We start from the raw sequence: 24,893 nt of genomic DNA on the forward strand, positions 1-24,893 counted from the left end.
GGTGATATCAAGGCCAAATATATGTTCCTGATATAAATAGCAGGAAGTCTATGAAATGTTTGTTTTAAGAAGAGTAAGTCTGAAACATATGCTTGAATACACAAAAGCATAATACGTTCTCCAGTGCTATATAACACCTGTGTAGAAGAGCTAAACCATATGTTTCAGAAATTACACTTTAAAGATTACTCCGTAGATGTCAAAAAGGAAAATGTGCTGTTACAAAAAAAAAAAAAAAAAAAATGTGTTGCTATGGACATAACTCCATTGTATGGTTTCTTCAAATCCTTTTTCATTGTAACAAGTCTTTTTTTACCTTCTAGGATATGTCAAAACGTCTTCTAAAACCATCAAAGTACAATAAATCAAAAAATCTTAGAAACCTGGGAATTCCTGTTGCGGCTCAGCAGTAACGAATCTAACTAGTATCCATGAGGTTGCAGGTTCAATCCTTGGCCTCACTTAGTGGGTTGGGGGTCCGGTGTTACCGTGGCTGTGATGTAGGCCAGCAGCAGCAGCTCCAATTCAACCCCTAGCCTGAGAATCTCCATATGTTGCATGTGCAGCCCTAAAAAGCAAAAAAAAAAAAAAAGGAAAAAAAATCTTAGAAGCCTATTGTCAAAAGGATATTAAAATTTCCATACAATATTTGAATTTAAATCATTCAACCTTAATGCAATTCATAAAATTTAGTGTTAGAAACTCCATGTATCACAAAACAGCTAATGTTAGATATATTTCCCATTGGTGTTTTCTTGGTCTCAGGGAAAGAGTTTTCTATTCTTTTTAGACCTAATGCTATGTTATAGGTATGTATGCATGGCTTAGAGTTAGGGTATGCACAGGGAGGGGTGATAAGAGAGAGAGGTCCTCAGGCTGCTGTGTGTGACTAAGGGTTTCTTAACTGGATTATATGATAGAGGAGATGGAAATACTAAATTTAAAAGGGTCACCAAGAAATGTAGGATCCTTTTTTTCAGCTAGTATTTGACACTAGTTTTCCCAATGGTTTGATCTATGGTGCTTCTAGAGCTACAATTTAATTGAAAGATTTATTGTAATGTATTTCTAAATAAAGAGCTCCTTTGAGTCTATTTCGATGACTAGTTTAGACCTTGATAATTAATAATAATATTCAATTGTAAGACAATATCTGATAAAGTAGTGAATACAGAAAATTGATAAAGTCGTGAATAGCATTTTGTTTCTGTAATTAGGTACAACAACCAAATTTCATTTAGCAGCCGTTAATTTTTCTGAAAAACCTCTTATTCACAGATAAGCTGAAGGAAACATTCATACAACTCAGGTCAAAACATTACGAACTCTTGGTCAATTAGCGTTCGAATTACTGTGGTGGTTCTATATGAATATAATAAAATGCTCTCTACAAAAGTGGCTCACAATTTATCTCCCTCTTGGAGATTCACAATGCACAAAGCATATTAAGACTATTCTAAGATATCCTATAATAACAAAATAACACTCAGTGTTTCCCAAATTTATTTAGCCCTGACTCATTTTTCCAAAGAAAACCTATTATTCTGGTAAACCCTTTGGCTGCCTACACAACAGTTCTGTCCCCCCCACCTCTTTTCTAACAGAACAATGATTTCATTGGAACAGCAATATACCTGGTCCCAGGGGCTCTTGAGTTCTCTAAGCCAGTCTTAATCCCTAGCGGTAGGACTGTGATGCAGAATCAGGCCAGTGAGACCTAAGGAGAAGTCTGCTGGGAGGCTCTACCTAGATCAAAAAGGGTGGCCTGGTGAGAAGGTCCTATCATTCTTTGCTTGCTGTCATGTGAAAAATAAGATGCCTCTAAAAGTGACAGCATCTTGCAATTAGGAAGTAACAAACATGAGGTCAAAAGCCAGCTGGCTGAGGCTAGTGGAACAAGATAAAATGGGCTTGGATCCTTGATGGAATTTTTGAATCCACAGGTCAACCTGATGACTGCCTGTCTCTGTATTTCTTTCTTTTCTTTTAATCTTTTTAGCGCCATACCCAGGGCAGATGGAGGTTCCCAGGCTAGGGATCAAATTGGAGCTGTAGCCGCTGGCCTACATCACAGCCACAGCAACACAGGATCCTTAACCTACTGAGCAAGGGCAGGGATTGAAACTGGGTCCTCCTGGATGAGAGTCAGATTTGTTTCTGCTGAGCCACGATGGGAACTCCTATCTCCATATTTCTTAATAAGGAAATAAACATTGTATGTGAGCCACTGTCAAATGGGTTATTGTCACTTGCAGCTAAACACTATCCCAACTTGCAGATGAACCCTCTCTCAGGAAACTCTGGAGTAGAATAAGAGGGTATCCGGTTGATTTCCTGTGAGATGGAGCGCTGAATGCACACTAGTGGAGAAAGGAAGCATGAAGGATTGTCCAGGGCTGGGAACGAGGGGATTAACTGAACAAGGCTGAGCCTGCCATTCCAATCTTGTCAAACTTAGGCTTATATGGGTCAGTGTGGTGTTAATAGGATGAGGTGGGCCGGTTGTGAGGGACATCAGTGAGGATAGAAAAGCTTACACTGAGGTAAGAAACAACCTTAAAACTCACATCTTACTCAAGCTACACATTCATCGTGGGCTGGCTGGGGGCTCTTTGAGTCATCTTCCCTCTGGAACCCAGGAGGAGGGAGAATCCTTCTCTGGAACAGGAAGGAGAAAAGAGAGCTTTGGGGGTTCTCGCTGGACCATCAAAGACTTGGTCCAGAAATAACACCCACCACTTCTCACAGCTCCTTAAACGGAATGGGTTCCAAGACTGCACTCAGCCATAAGGAGGCCAGGAATGGACCGCACTCGGAGAACATCTTCATTATCACTCACATCAGCACAGTGGGCATCGCATTAGATGCTTCTGGCCAGAAACTATGCTTGAAAGTATGCGCCTTAGATTCTCCCTGGGAGGACTGTCTGGGCACAAGCAAGGCCTGGGTTGGTGGCTGGAGAATGACAGCAATTGGATCTGGCCCTGGGGGAGAGAGCTGCTAAGTGCTAGATAATGTATCTCAGTTTCATCAAACAGCCTGAAATCCAAGCAGAACTCTGGTCTCAGACTGGCGGGCCAGACGCTTACCTCCAGCTTCTGCTGGCTGAGTGCAGGTAGATAAGCCCTTCACATGGTTGAATCTGAGATTGGCTTTCTGGGGCCAGGTGGGATGGGAGAGATGATTTAGAAGTCGGGGTAGCAGGAAGGGGGATTTAACCAATTTATGGTTGAAGGACAGCCAAGGTTCTACCCAGAGAGACAGTTTCAAAAGTTAAATTTGAAGGGATTAGTGAGACCAGAAATAAGAGAATAAGTAAACAAAGCCTGAGCTTAGGAGGATTACACTGGAACAAAATGTAATGCGAGGCATGGGCTTTGACAGATGGCTTAGGAAGAATGCAGTGAACCATGTGAGAGGACTCAACTTTTCCTTCTCTGTGCCTAGCAGGAGAGTTGTGCAATTTCAAGGGGTCAGGCCCGACTGGACAGACGTGTTTGTTCCTTACAGGAGAAGCCTGTTATTTAGTGAGGTTCCCAGGGGCCTTGGGCCTGATGGCAGAAAGACGAAGTCCAGATTCACTGGCTGGTCTGAATGGGGTGTCCACTGCCTGGCTCAGCCTGTTTATACTAGAGATGGAATAAAGCTCAATCTTCAGGTGAAGAACTTCCGGTACCTGAGCTCAGCAGAGCGAGAAAAGCAGGGCTGGGGTTTCATCACTTCCACATGAGCCTTTCCAGACAGACCTGTGCTACTGGCATCCTTGGACTTCGTAGCACCTCTTCACTGTGGTGCTCCCTGGGCACCTAATATGAGATGTCTGAGCTTGTTAAATCTCTTTCTATCTACTTCCCCTCTCTCTGCAACCTGCTGCTGGCCCCTGTATGCACTGACAGGAACTACTCCAGCACTCTTGACATAGTAAGAGCCCAATAATGGTTGGTTGTTATTGATAGAACATAAATATTTTACATACAGAAACTGATATAAAGTCATCCAACTTGATGGGAAGCAATGCTTCTAGAAATATTTATAATGTAAAAATGGATTGGTTGAAGATTAACTGATTTTTTAAAAATCTTTTTAAGGCTGTACCTGTGGCATATGAAGTTCCCAGGCCAGGGACTGAATTGGAGCTGAAGCCGCCGGCCTACTCCACAGCCACAGCAATGCCAGATCCAAGCCACATCCATGACCCGTGCTGCAGCTTGTGGCAACACCGGATCCCCAACCCACTAAGTGAGGCCATGGATCGAACCTGCATCCCCAAAGACACTAGTCTTGTTCTTACCCCACTGAGCCACAATGGGAACTACAAACTCTGATTTTGTTGTGTATCTATTATATCAGGCACCGTGCCAGGTGCTTCAAAACATCACTCCATTTATTTCAAAAATCACATCAGCCAGGAGGCAGATTTTCTTGTCTTTCACTTTATAGATAAGGAACAGTGATGCATAGGTTAATTTGATTGCATGAGTTCATACCCTGTGTGGATTAGTAAACAGTGAAAACTGTGATCTGACGGCAGACCTTAGTGACTCCATGGCTCAAGGCTTTATCACTTCATCCCTCTGCTGCCAAAAGAAATAACACAGGACTTGATCAACCAGTGAGCATCAGAAGGGGCCTCCTCGATATTTATGCATCTGATCAAGAGGCGGACCATGGAGAAGAGAGCAATTAGCTAACTAATGAATCATCCTCTGTTGCACAAATAAGCTAATTGAATTTACTTAGGAAGAAGCAATGGAGTGATCCTGCCTCTGTGTTTCAGCTACGGAATCTTGGGCCAGTTTCTTTAACCCTTGGAACCATGGTTTTTCTATTTGTAAAATGAGATCCCTTCCTTTGTCAGGCCTCCCCTCACTAATCCATTATGAGGAACAGCTGAGATTACATATGTGTAATCAATATGGATACTGTAAGGAAACAGTCAAATGGAAGTCTCATTATTGACATTGCCTAAATACCAGATACTAATAAAATAGTTTCCACTTCACATACATTAAAATTGTACAGCTGGGAGCTAGGCTCACCTCAGATATTTGTGTGTGTGTGGTGAGTGTCTTTTTAGGGCCACACATGTGGCATATGGAAATTCCTAGGCTAGGGGTCTAATCAGAGCTGTAGCTGCTGGCCTACACCACAGCCACAGCAACGCCAGGTCTGAGCCATGTCTGGAACCTACACCACAGTTCCCAACAACCCTGGATCCTTCACCCACTGAGTGAGGCCAGGAATCGAACCCGTGTCCTCATGGATACTAGTCAGGTTGGATACCACTGAGCCACAGTGAGAACTCCTCACCCCAGATTTTAATAAGGAAACACTTCTAATCAAGACTTAAGGCATGACTTAAGCAAATAAAATTAGGTCTTTAGAAGTATTTACTCTAATATGTAATCTTAAAAGATTTTCTGCACAGAATGGAAATTGACCACAAGTTTAATGGGTGAGGTAATAATAAGCTGGAAAACCTGACTCTATTAGCAGTAGTCTTTGCTTTTATTTAAGTCGCTTTTGTTTTATAAATTTTACATAATTGTCAAATATTCAAGTACTGGGAGAAACATTCTTTTGAAAAATGTACTGCTTTTTAAGTTCTCTCTATAGAAACTAGAAAAGGGAGGGGAAAAAAAACTTTTTGTATGCAAGACTTCCTCCTGTTAACAGTTAAGTGCATTTATGGAGACACGAGACAGCACAAAGATTCTTCTGTAATTCCTCAGAAGGCCCATCTTTAAGTATAATTATATTACACAGCTCTGCTCAGTCATTAGTTTCTTGTTTAGTGACAATGTCCTTCATTTAAAATCCTTTGATGGTAATTATTTGTAACCATGCCCTTGAATTTTGAAAGCACATGTACCACAGACCTGGTAAACAATGGGTATTTCTGGACTACAATGCAACTGGTTTTCTTGTAAGAGATCACACATGATCTGCAGGTCTGTAACAGCACTGAAAATTTGCAAAAGGTTTCTGAGCTTGAGCTACAAACCGAAATGAGGTGTGTAGTTGTACGTCTGTGTGTGCAATAAAAAAACTAAAAGCAAGTCTTTAGGTATAACACATGATTTTCTTAACCTTTAACAACCATGTCATATTTCAAAGTTTTTGACATTGTTTAAGTTAAGGTGCATTAACACATAGGAGTTCCTAGTGTAGCTCAGAGGGTTAAGAACCCAACTACTATCCATGAGGATACAGGTTTGATCCCTGGCCTCACTCAGTGGGTTAAGGATCCTGCGTTGCTGCAAGCTGCATTGTACGTCACAGATGTGGCTCAGATCTGGTGGCTGTGGCATAGGCGTGCAGCTGCAGCTCTGATTTGACCCCTAGCCTAAACTTCTATATGCCCTGGGTACAGCCCTAAAAAGAAAAAGAAAAAGAACCCCACATATCATAGATTGACCTGAAAGTGAGATATTTTTGAGAAATTTTTAATTCCACTCATCCTCTTTGTGCAGAAAAAATATTTCCTGTTGGTGTATTTCTTCATATATATTGCGCATCCTTATGTGTCAGGAACTATGCAGATGCAGAGAACACTGGTCTTGAGCATCTCAGTCAAACAAGAGTGACCACGCCAGGGGCAGGGGAATGAATAACCCGATTATCCTCAGGTCTGAGAAACAGAGGATCGTGTTCATGTTAAGACGTTAATGCTCCAACTTGTTACCCTCACCTGCTGATTTGGCGCCTCCTCAAAGCTGGGTGTTTCCAGGGATGATCAACAGTATTTTCACCCCTCCTCTTGAAACTCAGTACTCTTTGCTCCCTGATGCAACTGGTAACAATGCAGACGGTGCTCAGAATAAAAAGACCAAGCACCCCATCGGGCTCTCCCTGAGAAGGGACATATCTTCTAGATGCCGCATTTGGACCCCTGCCCACCTGGCGATGGGGTCCTGCCTTTATTGCAGCTCTGCCACACGTCACACGTTCTGCCGTCCTCCCTCCCCGTGGGGAGCCACAATTTTTGTCCTTCACACATGAGGAGTGTTTTTGGTCAACACGAAAAAGCCACAGTGTGTTTCCTGGCAAAATGATTTGTGAAACCAGCCTGGCTTCAACTTGAAAGAAAAGCTTTCAGTAGGCAACCAAACCAAACTAAAATGCCACAAACCACTCTGGCCACACTTGTAATTCCTGTTCATAAAAGCTAAATATACTTAATACTTTACATGTGTGCTCTATATAAAGCCTCCTTTCCCAGTGCAAGAAGGTGAGTATTAGAGCCATAATTTTTATTACTGAGCTACACATGGTTAAAGAAATCCATATAGGCATTGACATTGTCCTAAAATACTGGCTTTTGAGCTGGAAGCAAAACTATTTTCTTAGGGATTTACCATCTGTCCAGATGACACCAGAAAACAGTGTGAAAACAATTATTTGTAGAATGCCTATTATCTGCAAGGCACTGTGCTAGGGCCATGTAGTTTCTTCACAGAATCCTTAGAGCCCACGTTAGGAGGCAGGTAGCAGAATTACAGCACTGACAAAGGGGGAGACAGAGGCCTAGAGGTTATATATCTTGCCCAAGGTTTTCCAGCCCTTCTAACAGGGCTCCTAACTGTTAAGATGCAAGCGATTTCTAGGGTTCCCACGTTGACCTTGCCACATCTCTGTGTGTTTTTCTTTCTTTATAAAGCAGTGCCTAGGTCTGGTTTGCTTTGGATGGGAGTTACCCGAGAGAATGACCAGCGTTGAATAGGAGTTCCTCAAGAGAATGACCAGCACCCCAGCTGGCCACCCACAGTAGGAGTGATTTAACTAAAGAGTGGTTGGTGGGGCTGGATTCCTCTCCAGCTGTTACAAGAGAGCAACACCCAAAGCTTTGTACCCAGGCAGAGCTAGGTTTGGATCCTGTCTCTACTGCCACTTGAGGGACTCTGGCCAAGCTGTTTATATTTCCTAAGCCTCAGCTCTCTTAACTGGAATGGGGAGTTAATGCTACCTACTTCCCAGCCCTGTAGTGAGGACTGCAGAGAATGGACAGGAAGGACTTGGCAAATAGTTGGTAATCCTTCATTCTCTTACCTCTGCATTCCTAGCCAGGCACAGCTGCTGCAGTCATCACTGCTTTGCTGGAGTTGGCCCAGGCCTGCCCTGTTTCTGAGTCAGTGATGATCAGCACTAGAGCCTGAGCCTGTCTAACTGTGGTCCTAACATCGTGCCTAGATGTTGCTGTACCTGAATTCTCCTCTGAGATGTTGAGTCTGACTCCCCAGTCCTTCTCACCCCAGCCCAAGCTCTGGCTAGGGTCTCGGTGAATGCACTGGGCTTCATCCTGTTGCCATGGCCAGATGGACTGGATACGCTTGTCCACCTTCACACCCTGGACCATACCAAAGGTGTCTATATCCTTTGCGTACTGTAAAACGCTATTACAGCACTGGCCTTTGCAACTGGGTGTGGGTATCCAACTCATAATTTTTATGGTTATTGTTCTGAGCATCTCCTAAGTTCCAGGTCCTGCAAAAAGACAGGCATGGTCCAGACAATTGAGCTAAGTGCTTTATGTGTATTATTTCACTTAATCCTCATTATGGTCTGGTAAAGTAGGTGCTATGAATATCTTCATTCAAAAAATGAAGAAATTGAAGCTGAGAGAGATTGAGGGCCTTTCTCCAAGTCACACAGCAAGTCAGAGGTGAAGCCCAGGCCTAGGATCCCAAGCCAGGGCTCACAGCCATTATACCACATTGCTTTGCATCCAGTCTGTCAACCTTCCACTGCTTCTTCCTTTTCTGGCTGTCTGATGAGCTCTATGGCAGCAGGTACCTTTTTTTCAAATGCAGCATTTCTTACAAAGCGCTCTGCTTAGTTACTTGGATCTGTTTCTCATTAGACTGGGAGCTCCCTGAGGGCAGGGACCGTGTTTCCTTTATCCCTGTACTCTAGTACCTAGCACAATACCTGGCACAGAATAAGCACTCCAAAAGATGTTTGTTGACCGAGTTGTACTGGCTTTTTCTTTTCTTGAATCCCAAACTCCTAATTTATCTCTCCCTGTGTCCTGGCCTTTTTCTTTTCTACCTGCTGACTTATGTTGCTACAGTCCCATATGTCCTCTATCCAAACTCATCTGAACTAAGACAGGACTAGAACCAACACTAGTGGTTACTCTTGGGTTCAAAATGGGGTGTGTGTGTGTGTGTGTGTGTGTGTGTGTGTGCATGCAGGTACACAGGTGAATGTTTGTGTTTTTATGTGCATGTTACGGTATCAACTAAGTAACTCTAGTTGTGTGCTTTCAAACACTCGTCTACATCAAAAGATTTTAGCTACCACGTTTCTTTACTCTTTGTCTTTATGACATAGATATTTTTAAAGAGCACAGTCCATTAAAAAAACAGAATGCTGCCCAATTTGGGTTTTGTCTGCTGTTTCCTTATGATTAGATTCAGGTTATGCATGCCCAGCCAGAATGATGTTGTGTCCTTTTCAGGCTGTCACATCTGGAGGATCATGATCTCTATTTACCCACCTGAAATTAATTTGGATCAATCAAGATGCTATCTATTTTTTCCTGTAACTAACATTCTTTTTCTTCTTGTAACTAATAGTCCATGAGGAGACCTTTCTCACCAAAATTTCCTTTTGGATCCATTCATGATTTCTGCCTGTACCTATATTTAATAAAATGTTTGCAAGATGACAATTCTACAGTTAAATGCAATACAATAAAGGCCTAGACAGGATCCTGTGCAGGAGGGAAAAATGCCATAAAAGCTATTATTGAATTAGTGACAAAATTGGAGTATGAATGACAGATTAATGTGCTATATAATAATTAAGTCTGAGAGCTCCTATTGTGTCTCAGTGGGTTAAGGACTGGACATTGTCTCTTTGAAGATGCAGGTTTGATACCTGGCCTAGCTCAGTGGGTTAAAGATGTGCTGTTGCCATGTGGTGTAGGCTAGCAGCTGCAGCTCCAATATGACCCTGGGCCTGGAGACTGCCATACGTCACAGGTGTGGCTATAAAAAAAAGAAAAGAAAATGAATTCTGCTGGAATTTACTCTCAAATGAGTCATAAAACATTTGTATGTATAGTATATACACAAGTATGTGTACATACATGTATGAGTACACATGCATATAAAGAGACAACATATAAATGAGAAAGAGACAACATATAAATGAGAAAGCAGATGGGATAAATATTCAAAAGTAAAAATTAGGAACATGGGTGTTCCCTGTATTGTTCCTATTCTTGCAACTTTTCTATAAGTGTGAGATTATTTACAAATAAAAAGTTAATAACAAGCTTTTAGCCACCTATAGAATAAACATTAGATGTCCTACCTGAAGTGATATAAGTTTTTGATGGCTGACACTGAATCAATCACCAAGGATAGTTTCTCCTGGATTGAATGATCCCCAAGGTTTAGTTCTGTAGGAGATCCTACGACTCTGTGAAACGTCTGTCTTCAAGATAGTGCCTGCGGAAACTACCAAGTAAATAATGGTGGTATTTTGAGATGGAAGACTCTAGGTCTGGTTGCACATATCTCAGTTTTCTTTATTAACAGACAATACAGAAATGATGAAATGATACCTAAGGGTCTTGAATATAAGATGAAATAAACAGAGGTCCCCAGTGCAATGACCTAAAACCTGGCATCAGCACCTGCAAGCTCTGTTCAGTCCCCTTTCATGATGGCTGCATACTCTTTCTGGTGCTCAACCAGTTTCAAAAATACTTGATATTTCTTGTCATAATATCTGTGGGAGAAAAATAAATACATTAAGTGATGTCAAAACTATTATGCAGCTTTCCTTGACATTTAGAAGAACAGGAATATATCTGCTATGGTTTTGCAGACACTTTCTATTTTTTGAATGCTTACAGCATCCTAAGCCACAGACCAGCATGTTCCACTCCCATTATCTTTAACCTCCATGGGTTAACCTACAAGCTCCATTTCAGGGGTAAAAATTTGAGATTGGCTCAAAGAGGCAAATCTAAAATAGTAACACTAAAAATCAGCAGAGCTAGAATTGAAACCCAAGTCTATCCAACTTCAAAGATTCTTCTATAATGTACTGAAAAGTTCAGGCTTAGCTTAGGACCTTTTACATTCCCGGCTTCACTAAGTATTTCTTTCCTTTTTCACTCAATGAATTTTATTACATTTATAGTTAGACAACTATCTTCATAACCCAATTTTATGGCATTTCCATCCCAAACTCCCAGTCCATCCTCCCACCCCCCAAACTGTCTCATTTGGAAACCATAAGTTTTCAAAGTCTGTGAGTCAGCATCTGTTCTGCAAAGTTCATTGAGTCCCTTTTTTTTTTTTTTTTTTAGATTCCACATGTAAGTGATAGCATATGATGTTGGATCTCACTGTCTAACCTCACTTAGCATGATAATTTCTAGGTCCATCCATGTTGCTAAAAATGCTATTATTTCTTTCCTTTTAATGGCTGAGTAATATTCCATTGTGTATACGTACAACATCTTCTTTATCCAGTCCTCTGTCATTGGATATTTAGGTTGTTTCCATGTCTTGGCTCCTGTAAATAGTGCTGCAATGAACATTGGAGTACATGTGTCTTTTTGAGTCATAGTTTTCTCTGGACAGATGCCCAGGAGTGGGATTGCTGGATCAAATGGTAATTCTATTTTTAGTTTTCTGAGGAATCTCCATACTGTTTTCCACATTGGTTGCACCAATTTATATTCTCTCCAGCACTTATTGTTTGTAGACTTTTTGATGATGGCCATTCTTGGCCAGTGTAAGGTGGTACTTCATAGTAGTTTTGATTTGCATTTCTATAATAATTAGTGACATGGAACATCTTTTCATGTGGTCTTTGGCCATCTGTATGTCTTCTTTGGAGAACTGTCTGTTTAGATCTTCTGCCCAATTTTTTATTTTTTTTCTTTTTCTTTTTTGGTATTGAGCTATAGGAGGTATTTATAAATTTTGGAGATTAATCCCTTGTCAGTCACTTCATTTGCAAATATTTTCTCCCATTTGGTGGGTTGTCTTTTTGTTTTGTTTAGGGTTTTCTTTGCTGTGCAGAAACTTTTAAGTTTAATTAGGTCCCATTTGTTTATTTTTGTTTTTATTGTCATTACTCTAGGAGGTGGATCTAAAGATATTTCTGTGGTTTATGTCAGAGAGTGTTTGGCCAATGTTTTCTTTTAAGAGTTTTATAGTATCTGGTCTTATATTTAGGTCTTTCATCCATTTTGAGTTTACTTTGTGTTTGGTGTTAAGAAGTGTTCTAATTTCATTCTTTTACATGTAGCTGTCCAGTTTTCCCAGCACCAGTTATTGAAAGGACTGTTTTTTATCCATTGTATATTCTTGCCTCCTTTGTCAGATTAGTTGACTTTAGGTGCTTGGGTTTAATATTGGGCTTTCTATCTTGTTTCACTGATTTCTGTCTTTGTACCAGTACCATACCATTTTGACGACTATAGCTTTGTAGTAGAGTCTGAAGTCAGGAAGCCTGATTCTTCCAGCTCCATTTTTCATTCTCAGGATAGCTTTGGCTATTCTTGGTCTTCTGTGCTTCCAAACAAACTTTAAAATATTTTGTTTTGGTTCTGTGAAGAATGTCCTTGGTAATTTGATAAGGATTGCATTGAATCAGTAGATTGCCTTGGGTAGTATAGTCATTTTGATAATATTGATTCTTCCAGTTCAAGAGAATGGTATGTCTTTCCATCTGTTTGTGTCATCTTTGATTTCTATTAGCATCTTATAGTTTTCAGAGTACAGGACTTTTGTCTCTTTAGGTAGGTTTATTCCTAAGTATTTTATTCTTTTTGATGTGATGCTAAATAGGACTGTTTCCCTAAATTCTCTTTCAGATCTTTTGTTGTTAGTATATAGAAATGCAGTTGATTTCTGTGTATTAATTTGGTATCCTGCGACTTTGCCAAATTCATTGATGAGCTATATCAATTTTCTGGTAGAGTCTTTCAACTGCAAATAGTGATAGTTTTAGTTCTTCCTTTCCAATTTTTATTCCTTTTATTTCTTTTTCTTCTCTAACTGCCATGGCTAGGACTTCCAAAACTATGTTAAATAACAGTGGTGAGAGTGGACATTCTTGCCTTGTTACTGATCTTAGTGGAAATGCTTTCAATTTTTCACCACTGAGAATGATGTTAGCTGTGGATTTGTCCTGTATGGCTTTTACTACGTTGAGGTAAGTTCCCTCTGCTACCACCTTCTGGAGAGGTTTTTTTGTTTGTTTTGTTTTGTTTTAATCAGAAATAGGCATTGAATTTACTTTGTCAAAAGCTTTTTCTACATCTATTGAGAGGATCATATGGTTTTTATTCTTCACTTTGTTAATGTGGTGTATCACACTGACTGATTTGTGGATACTGAAGACTCCTTGCATCCCTGGGATAAATACCATTTGATCATGATGTACAATCCTTTTAATGTATTGTTGGACTTGGTTTTTCCTATGTATTTCACATATAACTACCTTCTCCCTCACCCCCTCCCAGTTTAATGACTGGTTTAAAGTCACAGCTGGACCAGAGATGAAACTGAACATTTTAATCACCTTTCAGAAGTTCTACACATACATTTCCTTTTCAGACTGCTCTATCTGGGGGTAAACCCTCATGAAAACGTGACTCATGTCTTTCCTATAGCTGTGCCCTGCCTTACAGGCATCCTGCAGAGGACCCTGCTCTCCTGTGTACTTCAGCTGACTCTTCTGGTGAGACCTGTTAGAACTGGTTTTGGTCGTGAGTCACACGGCAGAGCAGCTCAACCTGGCCTGGCATCACAATCTTGAAAAGGACTATAGTAGCTATGACAGACTATGCTTGCAGATTGCAACTTGGTTCTTACTCCTCTTGGTTAGGAGAGCTGACGGGGGTAAGGGGTTGATATTTAGCATGTCTTGGTAGATGCTAGGGTGCTCCAAAAAGAAGTCCTCATGAAGGAGCTTCGGGGCCAGCTTGTGAATTGGGGGAGAGAATGTGTAAGAGGAACTGTGGATACACACAGGGGCATCTACCTGTAACATGCAGAGATAAAGGATTCACAGGAGCCTCCCAACCCAGCATTTATACCTTAAGAATTCTGGTACCTTAAGAGCTGTGATGGGGCCAAACACAGAGTTAAGAGGGGGACTCTGAAGCCGGTGTTTGAATCTCAACTCAGCCCCATGACAAGCTGTGTGACCATATATATTTAAATTAATTTCCTTGTTCCTAAATTTCCTTATCTATAAATGGAATGATTAACTGCCTCAATGGAGCTTTTATGTGAATTAAAGTAAGGTGATATTTGAAAAGCAGTTAGTTTCTGACTCATAGTAAGTGTTATCAATGCTAGATATGGTTACAACTTTAAAAAGACCAATATTCTGATATTATCATCAGTCTCTCTGTATGTAGGTTCTACCAAAATCTACTCTATGAGCCTCTAAAGTTATTAAATCACAGAACAATTTGGGGGACAGCAGTTTTCTTCTTTCTAGTGCTACTCTCTGATAATTTAACATCAAGCAGTTTTTGCACTATATGCGATGCATTTTCTGACTTTAGGAAACTTCTGGAAGGGATCTTGCGTCAGTACTCCTTCTCACGAATTTGAAGATTTCCAATTTTAAGACTGACAACTTTGCAGCAACTTTCTTCATTGGCCTTATTCTTAGTGCAGTGGGAAAATCACCGGCTCTCTGGGCAGAGAAGCCTAGGAGGCTTCAAGCAACTTCTTTAAATGGTCTGAGTCTCAGTTTCCCTGCTGTAAGAGGGCCGATAATAGTAACTACATGAGAGTTCCCATCGTGGCTCAGTGGTGACAAACCCAATGAGTATCCATGAGGACATGGGTTCGATCCCTGGCCTCGCTCAGTGGGTTAAGGATCCAATGTTGCCATGAGCTGTGGCGTAGGTTGGCAGCTAAAGCCCCGATTCAACCCCTAGCCTGGGAACTTCCATATGCCTCAGGTGCGGCCCTAAAAAGAGAAGAAGAAAAAAAAAAAAGTACCTACATCATAGAGTGACTGAATTTTAAACATGAAAATCAACATGAAATACTTTGCAGGCTGTCAAGTGTTTATGAATGTGAGCTAATGTTCTTACATCCTTCTGTTATCCTGGAATGTTAGATGATGAATAGACTATACTTTTCCTTTTGTGTGCATGGGAAGCTGAGGTCCAAGGTACTTCTTTCCCTATGCTTTTTGTTTTTCAATTTTTTAAGTTGTGGTAAAATATGCAGTTTACCATTTTAGCCACTTTTTAGTGTACAACCCAGTGGCACTAGGTACATTCACATTACCATGTGCAGTCCTCACCACCATCCACCCACAGAACTCTTTTCATCTCGCAAAAGTAAAACTCTATCTATTAAACAATAGCTACCCATTCTCCCCTCTCCCCCCCATCCCCTGGAAATCACCATGCTACTTTCTGTCTCTATGAATCTGACTATTCAAAGAACCTTACAGAAGTGGAATCAGGTAATATTTGTCATTTTGTGACTAGCTCTTTTCACCAACATAACGTCCTCAAGGTTCATCCATACTGTAGCATATTTCATTAGACCCTTCCTTTCTAAGGCTTAATAATATTCTATCGTATGTATTATATACCCCTTTTTCTCTATCTTAATAAGACATATGGTTGCTTCCATGTTCTAGCTACTGTGTATAATGCTGCTATGAACATAGGTATATAAATATCTCTTTGAGACCCTGATTTCAGTTCTTTGGGCACATACTCAGAAGTGCAATTTCTGGGTTATATGGTGGTTTATCTTTATTGTTTAAGGAACCACCATATTATTTTCTACAATGGCCACACCATTGTCCATCTCCACCAACAGTATGCAAGGGGTGCGATTCTTCTACATTCTTGTCAACACTTGTTATTTTATTTTATTTTTTTGACGGTAGCCACCCTAATGGGTGTAAACTGTTATCTCACTGCAGTTTTGACTTGAATTTCCCCTATGTTTAGTGATGGTGAATATCTTTTCACGTGTTTATTGGCCATGTATATATCATTTTTGGAGAAATGTCTATTCAAGTCCTTTGCCCATTTTTGATTTAGGTTGTTTGTTTTTTGGTTGTTGAGTTTGGAGAGTACTCTGCATATGGATATTAATACTTTATCAGCTGTATGATATAAAAATGTTTTTTCCTGTTCTTAGGTCTGTGTGGCACAGATAACTGTGTGGTACAGATAACTAACGTGATTTGAGTCAAGGAGATATGAGAGTAGTTCAGCAAACTGGCTCTCTTTCCCCTTGCAAATCTTCCAGTCGCCTGCAGATGGTGCTAGAGCATCGTGTGTGCCTCCCTCAAAGAGGAGGGCTCCCAGCTGACAGCAAGAAGCCAAGGATTCTTTTCCAAAGAATACGTGGGTTTACACAAAGGACTTAAAAACAGACTTCCTTCAAAAGTCTTTGGAAGGTCAGTAAAGAGATGGAGAAGAATAATCTGTTTCTAATTTCAACAAGAGAGGGATGCTGCTGGCCCAGGGCCTCCACTGTCATGGGGAACTCAGAACTCTCAAGGTTCCTGCATTGAGCTCCCCCATGTAGGGACTTGCTCCACAGACCCTGGTATTTACAGGATGGTTTATATGCAGCTCCATTTTCAGACCCTTTTTTAAGAAAATGAAAAGACACTAGATGGTTTTTTCCGTGTATAGTTCCATTCTGTTAAATGTTGATAGTGCTTGAGTAGGATCAGTGCCTTTGACTGTCCATTACATAAGGTAGAATTTGCTTTTATGACTTAATCTCAAATGCTTTCCTAAAATGATAAATGCCGCTTGTTCCTTCCTCTCTAAGCTCACTACCAGTGATTCAGTATAGGTCTTTTTCATCTCTCATTTGGATTATTGAAAAGCTTTCCATCTCTAACTTAGGTCTCTCTGCTTCTACCCTTAGCCCTCTAATGCATCTTCTAAAAGGATCTTTCTAATATCCACAACAGAGTAGGTTCCACCACTGCCTAAAATTCAGTATCTCCATTCTGCACTAGGATGAAGTATGAGGTCCTTAGCACAGCCTCAAAACTCTGTATGAAAGGACCCCCTTTGTTCCTGCCAAATCCAGTTTCACTTCCTGCCATCCCCCATCTCATACTTTGTATTTCAGAATTATAAGTTGTTTAGAGTTACCTGAATATACCATGCTGGTTCCATCTTTATAATTCTGCATATGTTATAATTTTCTCTACTGACAATATTCTCCCCTGTCTTGCCCTGACAAGAACAGATGCGCAGTTGCCAAGGGGGAGGGGGCTGGTGATATACATATTTATGACTGAGTCACTGCTGTACAGCAGATATGGGCACAACATTGTATATCAACCATGATAATAAAACATTTTAAAGTTTGTATCTGATCTCCAGGTCTGGCCCTACCTAGCTCTGTAATCCTAGGGAACTGAAAGTGACTTTACCTCTCTGAACTTAATCACCTACTTAATGAGAGGCCTGGATTGCTGAACCCTGAGATTTATTCCAGCTCTAGAGTTGCATGTGTTTGCTGTCCTCCTTCCTCTGCATTGTGCATGGAAAATGTATTAACTTACCTTTTATCCTCACATCTAGGAAACACAACTTTCCCAACTTTGCTCATTCTTGCCATTGCCTCCTGTCAAATGGAAAACAGAACACAGAGAGCTAAGTTGGAAAATTAAAACCAAAGGGAGGCTTGTCACAAGCAAGAACATTCAAATGAGAATTTACTTCCCTTTAAGAAATTCAGTGGGTCCATTTTTTTTTTCCAACTTATTTTCTTTGGTGATAAGATTAAAAACCAGTAAACATTAAAAGTTGCATCTATGGGAGTTCCTATTGTGGCTCAGAGAAACAAATATGACTAGTATCCATGAGGATGCAGGTTCAATCCCTGGCCTTACTCCGTTCGATCCCTGGCCTCATTCAGGATCTGGCGTTGCTGTGAGCTGTGGTGTAGGTTGCAGATGTGGCTTGGATTTGGTGTTGTTGTAGCTGTGGTGTAGGCTGGCGGCTACATCTCTGATTCAACCCTAGCCTGGGAACCTCCATATGCCACGGGTGCAGCCCTAAAAATCCAAAAAAAAAAAAGAACATAAAAGTTACACCTATGACCACATGGACTGGGCTTAATAAATGGATGAATATTAAAACCTCTGGGACATAAACAACAAGGAAAGCCAAGCAGTTTTGCTATGGCTTGTAGGGGGCGGTGGGAGAGAATGACTTCCCCTTTGCATTGCCTGGACATGAGGGCTTAAGAGGGCAACATAATCAGCCTCTGAACACGGTGTCAAGTTAACTCATGACAACGGCACCTAATGGTAGCCACTTGGTACCTGTACTGTAGGACAAAGAATTTCATACCTCTTCATTTCACTTTTAGTTCTTTGTCTAGCAGTCTCTGCTGCTGCGTGTATAGAGATGAGACCTCTGGTCTGAGCCTAACTGACCAGACTTCAGGACATTGCTAACTTTACAATGGGTCAATCAGGCCCTTGGCAAGTTGTGGGGTCTTGGGCGCACATGGTTGGGAGTGAAGAGCAGTGAAATTAATCACAGGTTGTGTTGGCTCCATTATATGGATGGAAAAGTCAGGTTACCTTGGGTGGTCTCCCAATGCTGCTAAATATATGGGAAAGTTAGGAGGGGAGGAAGTGAACCCAAACTTTGGATTCTGAAGACTTGACTGGGGAGACTGCAAGCAACAGCATGACAAAGCTGCTCAGAAGAGGTTCTGTCTTAGGAGCTATTATTGTTAAGAAAGTGTTCACCCTGGGGTCACACATATACAACTTCTTATTCTATGTATTTATTAATTACTCACTAGGTGCCAGACATTATACTAGGGATACACATTTGCATAAGACATATTCTTTGTCCTGGAGAAACTCATATACTAGCGGAGAAAGAAAGAATGTAAAAAGCTGACTACTGGGAGTTCCCATCGTGGCTCAGAGGAAATAAATCTGGCTAGCATCCATGAGGAGGCAGGTTCAATCCCTGGCCTCGCTCAGTGGGTTAAGGATCCAGTGTTGCCAGGAGCTGAGGTGTAGGTCACAGATGAGACTCGGATCTAGTGTTACTATGGCTTTGGCATAGGCTGGCGGCTACAGCTCTGATTCAACCCCTAGCCTGGGGATCTCCAAATGCGGGGGGTATGGCCCCCCCAAAATTAAAAATAATAATAAAAAAGCTGACCACCATACAGCATGTGAAAGCCTCTGGGTATCTTCAAGTCATATGTAACTGTCTCCTTGCCCATCCTTGCCACCTTGTGATTTACATATATAATTATATCATTATATAAACATGTATTTATTATTATTTTCTTTTTAGGGCTTCACCTACATCATATGGAAATTCCCAGGTTGGGGTCAAATGGAGCTGCAGCTGCAGGCCTATACCACAGCAATAGCAATGACAGAGGCTAGCTGCATCTGTGAACTACATTGCAGCTCATGGCAATGATGGATCCTTAATCCACTGAGTGAGGCCAGGGATTGAACCCACATCCTCATGGGGACTATATCAGGTTCTTAACCTGCTGAGCCACAAGGGGAATTCCTAAATACTATATTTATTATTTATCGCTAATTCCCTTCTGACAAGCCATGTACTGGTTTATATGTTCCTCTTCTGCCTGTCCACTTCTTATTTTAACCAGAATGTAAGCTACACAGGCTGGGAGCTTGGTCCATTTGCTGCTTAATCTCAGTACCTAGAATATTCATAAAACATATTGAGTCCCTTCTATGTGCCAAGTACAGCATTCAATGATAATACAGAGACAAAGAATGAATGGGTCCCTTCACCAAGGAGCTCACCACAGAATGGAAAAGACATTTACTGTGATTAAAATGGAGTGTGATAAATACTATGCTAGAAGCAGATAAAAGTTCTTTGCAATAGTTAGTCAAGGATTGATAAACTTGATACATTTTCACCTGCTAACCACAGACATATTTCCAGTCTGGTTAGGATATTTTACCCACTCTTCCCCAAAGATGCCATGGACATTGTGAACTAGATATCCAGTTTCCTAGACCCAGTGGCTTTCAAAGCTTTGTCTGGGAGATCAGAGATGCAGAGAGTAGCAAGCAGATTGACAGTGGAAAGAAATGGCAGCCTTATGAAAGAGGAGATTTTTTTTAAATTCATGAAAAATTAGAATTCCCATCATGGCCCAGCAGAAATGTGACTAGCATCCATCAGGACACAGGTTTGATCCCTGGCATTGCTCAGTGGGTTCAGGATCTGGTGTTCCTGTGGGCTGTGGTGTAGGTTGCTGACACAGCTTGGATCTGGCATTGCTGTGGCTGTGGTAAAGGCTGTCAGCTACAGCTCTGATGTGACCCCTAGCCTGGGAACCTCCATATGCCATGGGGGCGGCCCTAAAGAGACACACACACACACACACACACACACACACACACACACAAATCATGAAAAACTGTTGAAAAGGAAAATCAAGGTGAAAGAATAAGAACCAACAAAGGGTGGTCTGGAGTCATTTTGTAAAAGAGCAAACAGTCAAACACACCTTAGTGTAGTCACTGCCAGTCCACTTAAGAAGATTTTAAGAGCTCTGCTCACCCAACATGGTGTTGGAACATTTTCCTTCATAAACTAACTTCCGATTCCCAAAAGCAAGCCTCCGTCTTGCTAAGATGGTCTCACCCAAACCTGTCACCAACTTTGTCACTGGTTCTCTTATTCTGTGCTTGTTTCTTGCTTCATAGAGGGGTTCTGCTCTGCCTGTTTTAGGGAGGATCTCACCTCCTCTTGCCTCCTCTGAATCTTGAAAATACCCTTCGGGAATACTCCTCAAGGTTGTGCTTGGGTCTTGGACTTGAACTGACATTCTAGGACCACCTTCATGGGTGGGATCCAGGAAACTTATATTCTAGAAGGAGCTCCATAAATGTCACTTCTCTTCCTATTGTAACAGATGTGTGGACCAATGACAGGTAGCAGGGAATTCTTTTCTTTGTGTTCCCTTTGCTTATTTTTAAAATAAATTATTGAGGAATACCAGCAATAAAGATTTTAAAGGTTTAAAAAGAGGTTATTTTGTTTCTCAGAAAAGTACAGATTTAAATGTTAAACTTAGCTTAGGTGTCGATTCCACAAAAGATTTTTCCTGACTCATCCCCCACTGCCTGCCTCCCACCTAGAATGAGTTATTTGCTAACCAAGCAACTTGTCCTTCCATCCATCACAGCATTTATCACATGGCACCACAATTTTTTTGTTAGCACATCAGCCGCTCCAACTACACTGAGCTCCTCGAGGCAGGAACTGTTATAATTATTTCCATTGCCAAACTCAGCATCTGGCGTATGGTAAGCACTCAGTGAATGTCTATGGGATGAATGAACTTAAGGATCATACACGTGAAAGAATGCTAAAATGAAAGTTTTGGCTGAGATCTAAAGATGACAGATATAAGATACCAAAGTGAGTTGGAAATAGACCACCCTGAAGAATTTGTAAAAAGAGTAGTGGAGGATCCATTAACTCTTAAACCTTTCATCTACATGGAAGGTCAGAAAAAGATGGATTTTTAGGAGAGAGCTGTGTGTTTATCAAGCCTCAGAACTCTTTGCAAGGGATTATATGAGGAGTCTTCCCTTCACGAATCAAGAGAGCACGGCTTCCCTGAGACGCACAGGGATCTGGATAGACTGAGTCTCCTGTCTGTAGAAGCAGCTCTGGCTTCAGTGTAGACGTGAAGGAGTGTGATCAGCCAGCACTGCCAGAGTCTATCTGACTTAAAAGGCATGACTGTTTCCCATGAACGCAAGGTTGCCCACAGGTGAGAGTGCATCATGGGTTGTCTTAGATCCCATCCAAGATGCCCACCTAGGGAGGCAGAGGGAGTCTACAAAAAGAAGCCTGAGACAACCTATGGGATTTCTAAGGAATTAAAAAAGTAAGCAATTTACTAGACTAAAAGGTGTGGACCAGGACAAGATAAACTTAAGTGAGAGGTGTCCATAAGTGGAAAAGTCTCAAAAAAGAAAGAAAGAAACTATGCTATGACAGAGTCTAGCTGTAAACACATAACTAAGAGGTCCTGGTCTAAACTAAGAGGGCATGAAGTACATTTATGGCAGCGCTGATCAAGATAAGAACTTTCCGAAAAGATACATGTTCATTGCAGCACTATATACAATAGCCAAGACATGGAAGTAACCTAAATGTCCATTGACAGAGGCGTGGATAAAGAAGATGTGGTACACATACATGATGGAATATTACTCCGCCATTAAAAGGAAAGAAAGAATGGCATTTGCAGCAACATGGATGGACCCAGAAATTATCATGCTAAGTGAAGTTAGTCAGACAGTGAGACACCAACATCATATGCTATCACTTTCATGGGGAATCTAAAAAAGGACACAGTGAACTTCTTTGCAGAACAGATGCTGACTCACAGACTTTGAAAAACTTATGGTTTCCAAATAAGACAGGTTGGGGGTGGGGAGATGTGTTGGGGATTTGGGATAGAAATGTTATAAAATTGGGTTGTACAACTATAAATGTAATAAAATTCATTAAAAAAAGAACTTTCCTACACTGCTAAGCTCTCTTCCCTCACACCCTCCAACCACATCAGAAGAACAAGAAGAAAGCTAATATACTGGAGAGAAAGTGAATGAGGAAAAAAGAAGAATCTGATCACAGCCATCTCCTTCCTGACATGTACAGATAGCATCCTTGGCTCAAGGAGTAAGGAGTTGTCTTATCTTTAGATGAGAAGTGATGACTATTATATATTTCTTGATACTCTAATGTCTGGATTTTGGTTAGGTATCACAACTTAAAGGGACCATAAAACTTGTATTATCTAAGTGGCTTTCTACTTATCTAAGAAAGTAACAGAATTATCAGAATTTTTAACCAGGGCAGAGAAAATGGACAGTGTATGTGAAAAATACAGTTGTTTCTCACAGACTCACAGACATAGAAGACAAACTTATAGTTACCAAAGGGGAAGGGAGGGAGGGATAAATTAGGAATTTGGCACTAGCTGATATGACTACTACATATAAAATAATAAACAAAAGGTCCTACTCTAGCACCAGGAACTATAACCAATATCTTGTAATAAACCATAATGGAAAAGAATATGAAAAAGGTTATGTATGTGTATGTACATACACACACACACATCCATATATAACCTAATATATGATGTATGTAACTGAATCACTTTGCTGAACACCAGAAACAGTAAATCAACTATATGTCAACAAATAAATAAGTAGAGCAAAACAACACAAACACAGTTGTTTTTCATTTCTACCTCAAAAACTGTGTTTGTGCTAAACCCAAGAAACACATGCATAGTAAACACTGGATGAAAATATATAAAATACTAACAGGTTCAAGAGCATGGGTGATGATTTTTCTCTTGCGAACTTGCTTTTCTGTATGTCTTCTTAACTTTCTAGAGTGGCATGTAGGGATTTGATCATTTTAAAGAAAATAAAACTATACTGCACTCTTAAAAAAAAAAAGTTATGCTTCTACAAGCAGCCAGAATGACTTGTGCTCACTTTTGTCTCTCTTGGGAGGCAGGGCTCATTAAGGGTATTTGACACAATGTGGAGAATGCCCAGAGAATCAGTGCTGTCATCAGAAATAGCACTGCTGAGTTTTCCCATTTCTCCAAATAATTAACATAAAACTGAAACCTCATGAACCCACGGGCTGCAGTAAATCTGGAAATTACCACAGCATAACAATATGAATTTATTATGGAAATGCTGACAGTGCTAAATATAGTCACCTCCACAATATATTTCTGTTAAAAGAGTGTATTTGAAGTTGGCCTCAAAATTCATACTTTTTGTCAGCAGGCTGGAGCCGGACAATCTGGATTTGCGGCACGCTACCCTCTTTGTTTGGGAGTCTAGACAGCACAACGAATACAGGGGCTCTTCTCTTTCCTTTTTGCCCACACAATGAAAGCTTTTGAAAACAAAATATTTGGTAAAATTGCATTTTAATCACTTCTTTTCTTTCTCTCTATAAGGCCGAGCTATAAATAAACCATGAAAGTTCACATTTGATCGTCACTTCTGAAAGCAAGTGCAAGGGTTTCTGTAGGGAAAAAATAGGAGCCCTGTACCAAGGCCATGAAAGACCGCATTCATGGGAGCTGACCCTTCGCTGGTGTGTCAAGGCTGAGATACCCGTCTGCACAGGCTGCTCACCACTTCCCTGGGAGCAGAGCCGGCCGTCATCAGGCTGTGTGGGCACAGGGAACTCCCAGTTCTCACGGGTTACGGCCTGGCTTGGGAGCCAGCCAAGGGCTTCCGGCTACACTGAGTGAGCTACCCAGGGAAGTTAGGTTTAAGAAAGGTAGGGGCTCTTCAGCCCCCTTGCAGAAGATGGGGATTCCATGAGTGGCAGACACACAAACGCGGGAAATCTGGGAAGCATGGGACCTGATACCTTTTCCCCTGCGCAGGGGAAGGGGAACAACGGCCTTAAGACTTGGGAAGGTTGGAGTTCCCATTGTTGCTCAGTGGGTTAAGAACCCAACTAGTATCTATGAGGATGTGGGTTTGATCCCTGGCCTTGTTCAGTGGGTTAAGGATCCGGCGTTGCCCCAAGTTGCTATATAGGTCACAGATGTGGCTCGGATCTGGCATTGCTGTGGCTGTGGTTGTAGGTCTCAGCTACAGCTCTAATCTGACCCCTAGGCCAGGAACTTCCATATGCCTTAGGTGTGGTCCTAAAAAAAAAAAAAAAAAAAAAAAAAAAAAAAAAAAAAAAGACTTTGGGAAGGCTATAGGTAGTCTAGAGCCAGGAATCAAAGGACACTGCAAACTTGGCAGTGTGCAGCGTCATGGTCTATCAGGAAGAATAACCAGAACCTGGCCTGGGGAGAGCTATTCCA

The 24,893-nt window shown here is 41.1% G+C and overlaps 1 protein-coding gene across 32 annotated transcripts in view; it reads right to left on the minus strand.

The window, feature by feature from the left end:
• Positions 1–10,513: 10,513 nt before the first annotated feature.
• The window catches only part of FGGY (FGGY carbohydrate kinase domain containing), a 459,774-nt gene continuing 445,394 nt past the window's right edge, over positions 10,514–24,893 (minus strand). For all 32 annotated transcript variants that reach the window (XR_014808145.1, XR_014808144.1, XM_084964952.1 and 29 more), the window contains 2 exons: positions 17,554–17,615; positions 10,514–10,740 (listed from right to left, as the gene is read on the minus strand). Coding sequence is in view for 30 of the 32 variants with exons in the window: in XM_084964952.1 (XP_084821078.1) it covers positions 10,659–10,740; positions 17,554–17,615 (144 nt within the window). In the remaining 2 variants the exon portion in view is untranslated. The remainder of the gene's footprint in view (positions 10,741–17,553; positions 17,616–24,893) is intronic.

This window comes from Sus scrofa, chromosome 6, assembly GCF_054392235.1.
Source record: "Sus scrofa isolate SSC_HxYL_T2T_F1_AM1 chromosome 6, Sscrofa_HxYL_maternal_Yorkshire_Landrace_v2.0, whole genome shotgun sequence".
NCBI lineage: Eukaryota > Metazoa > Chordata > Mammalia > Artiodactyla > Suidae > Sus > Sus scrofa.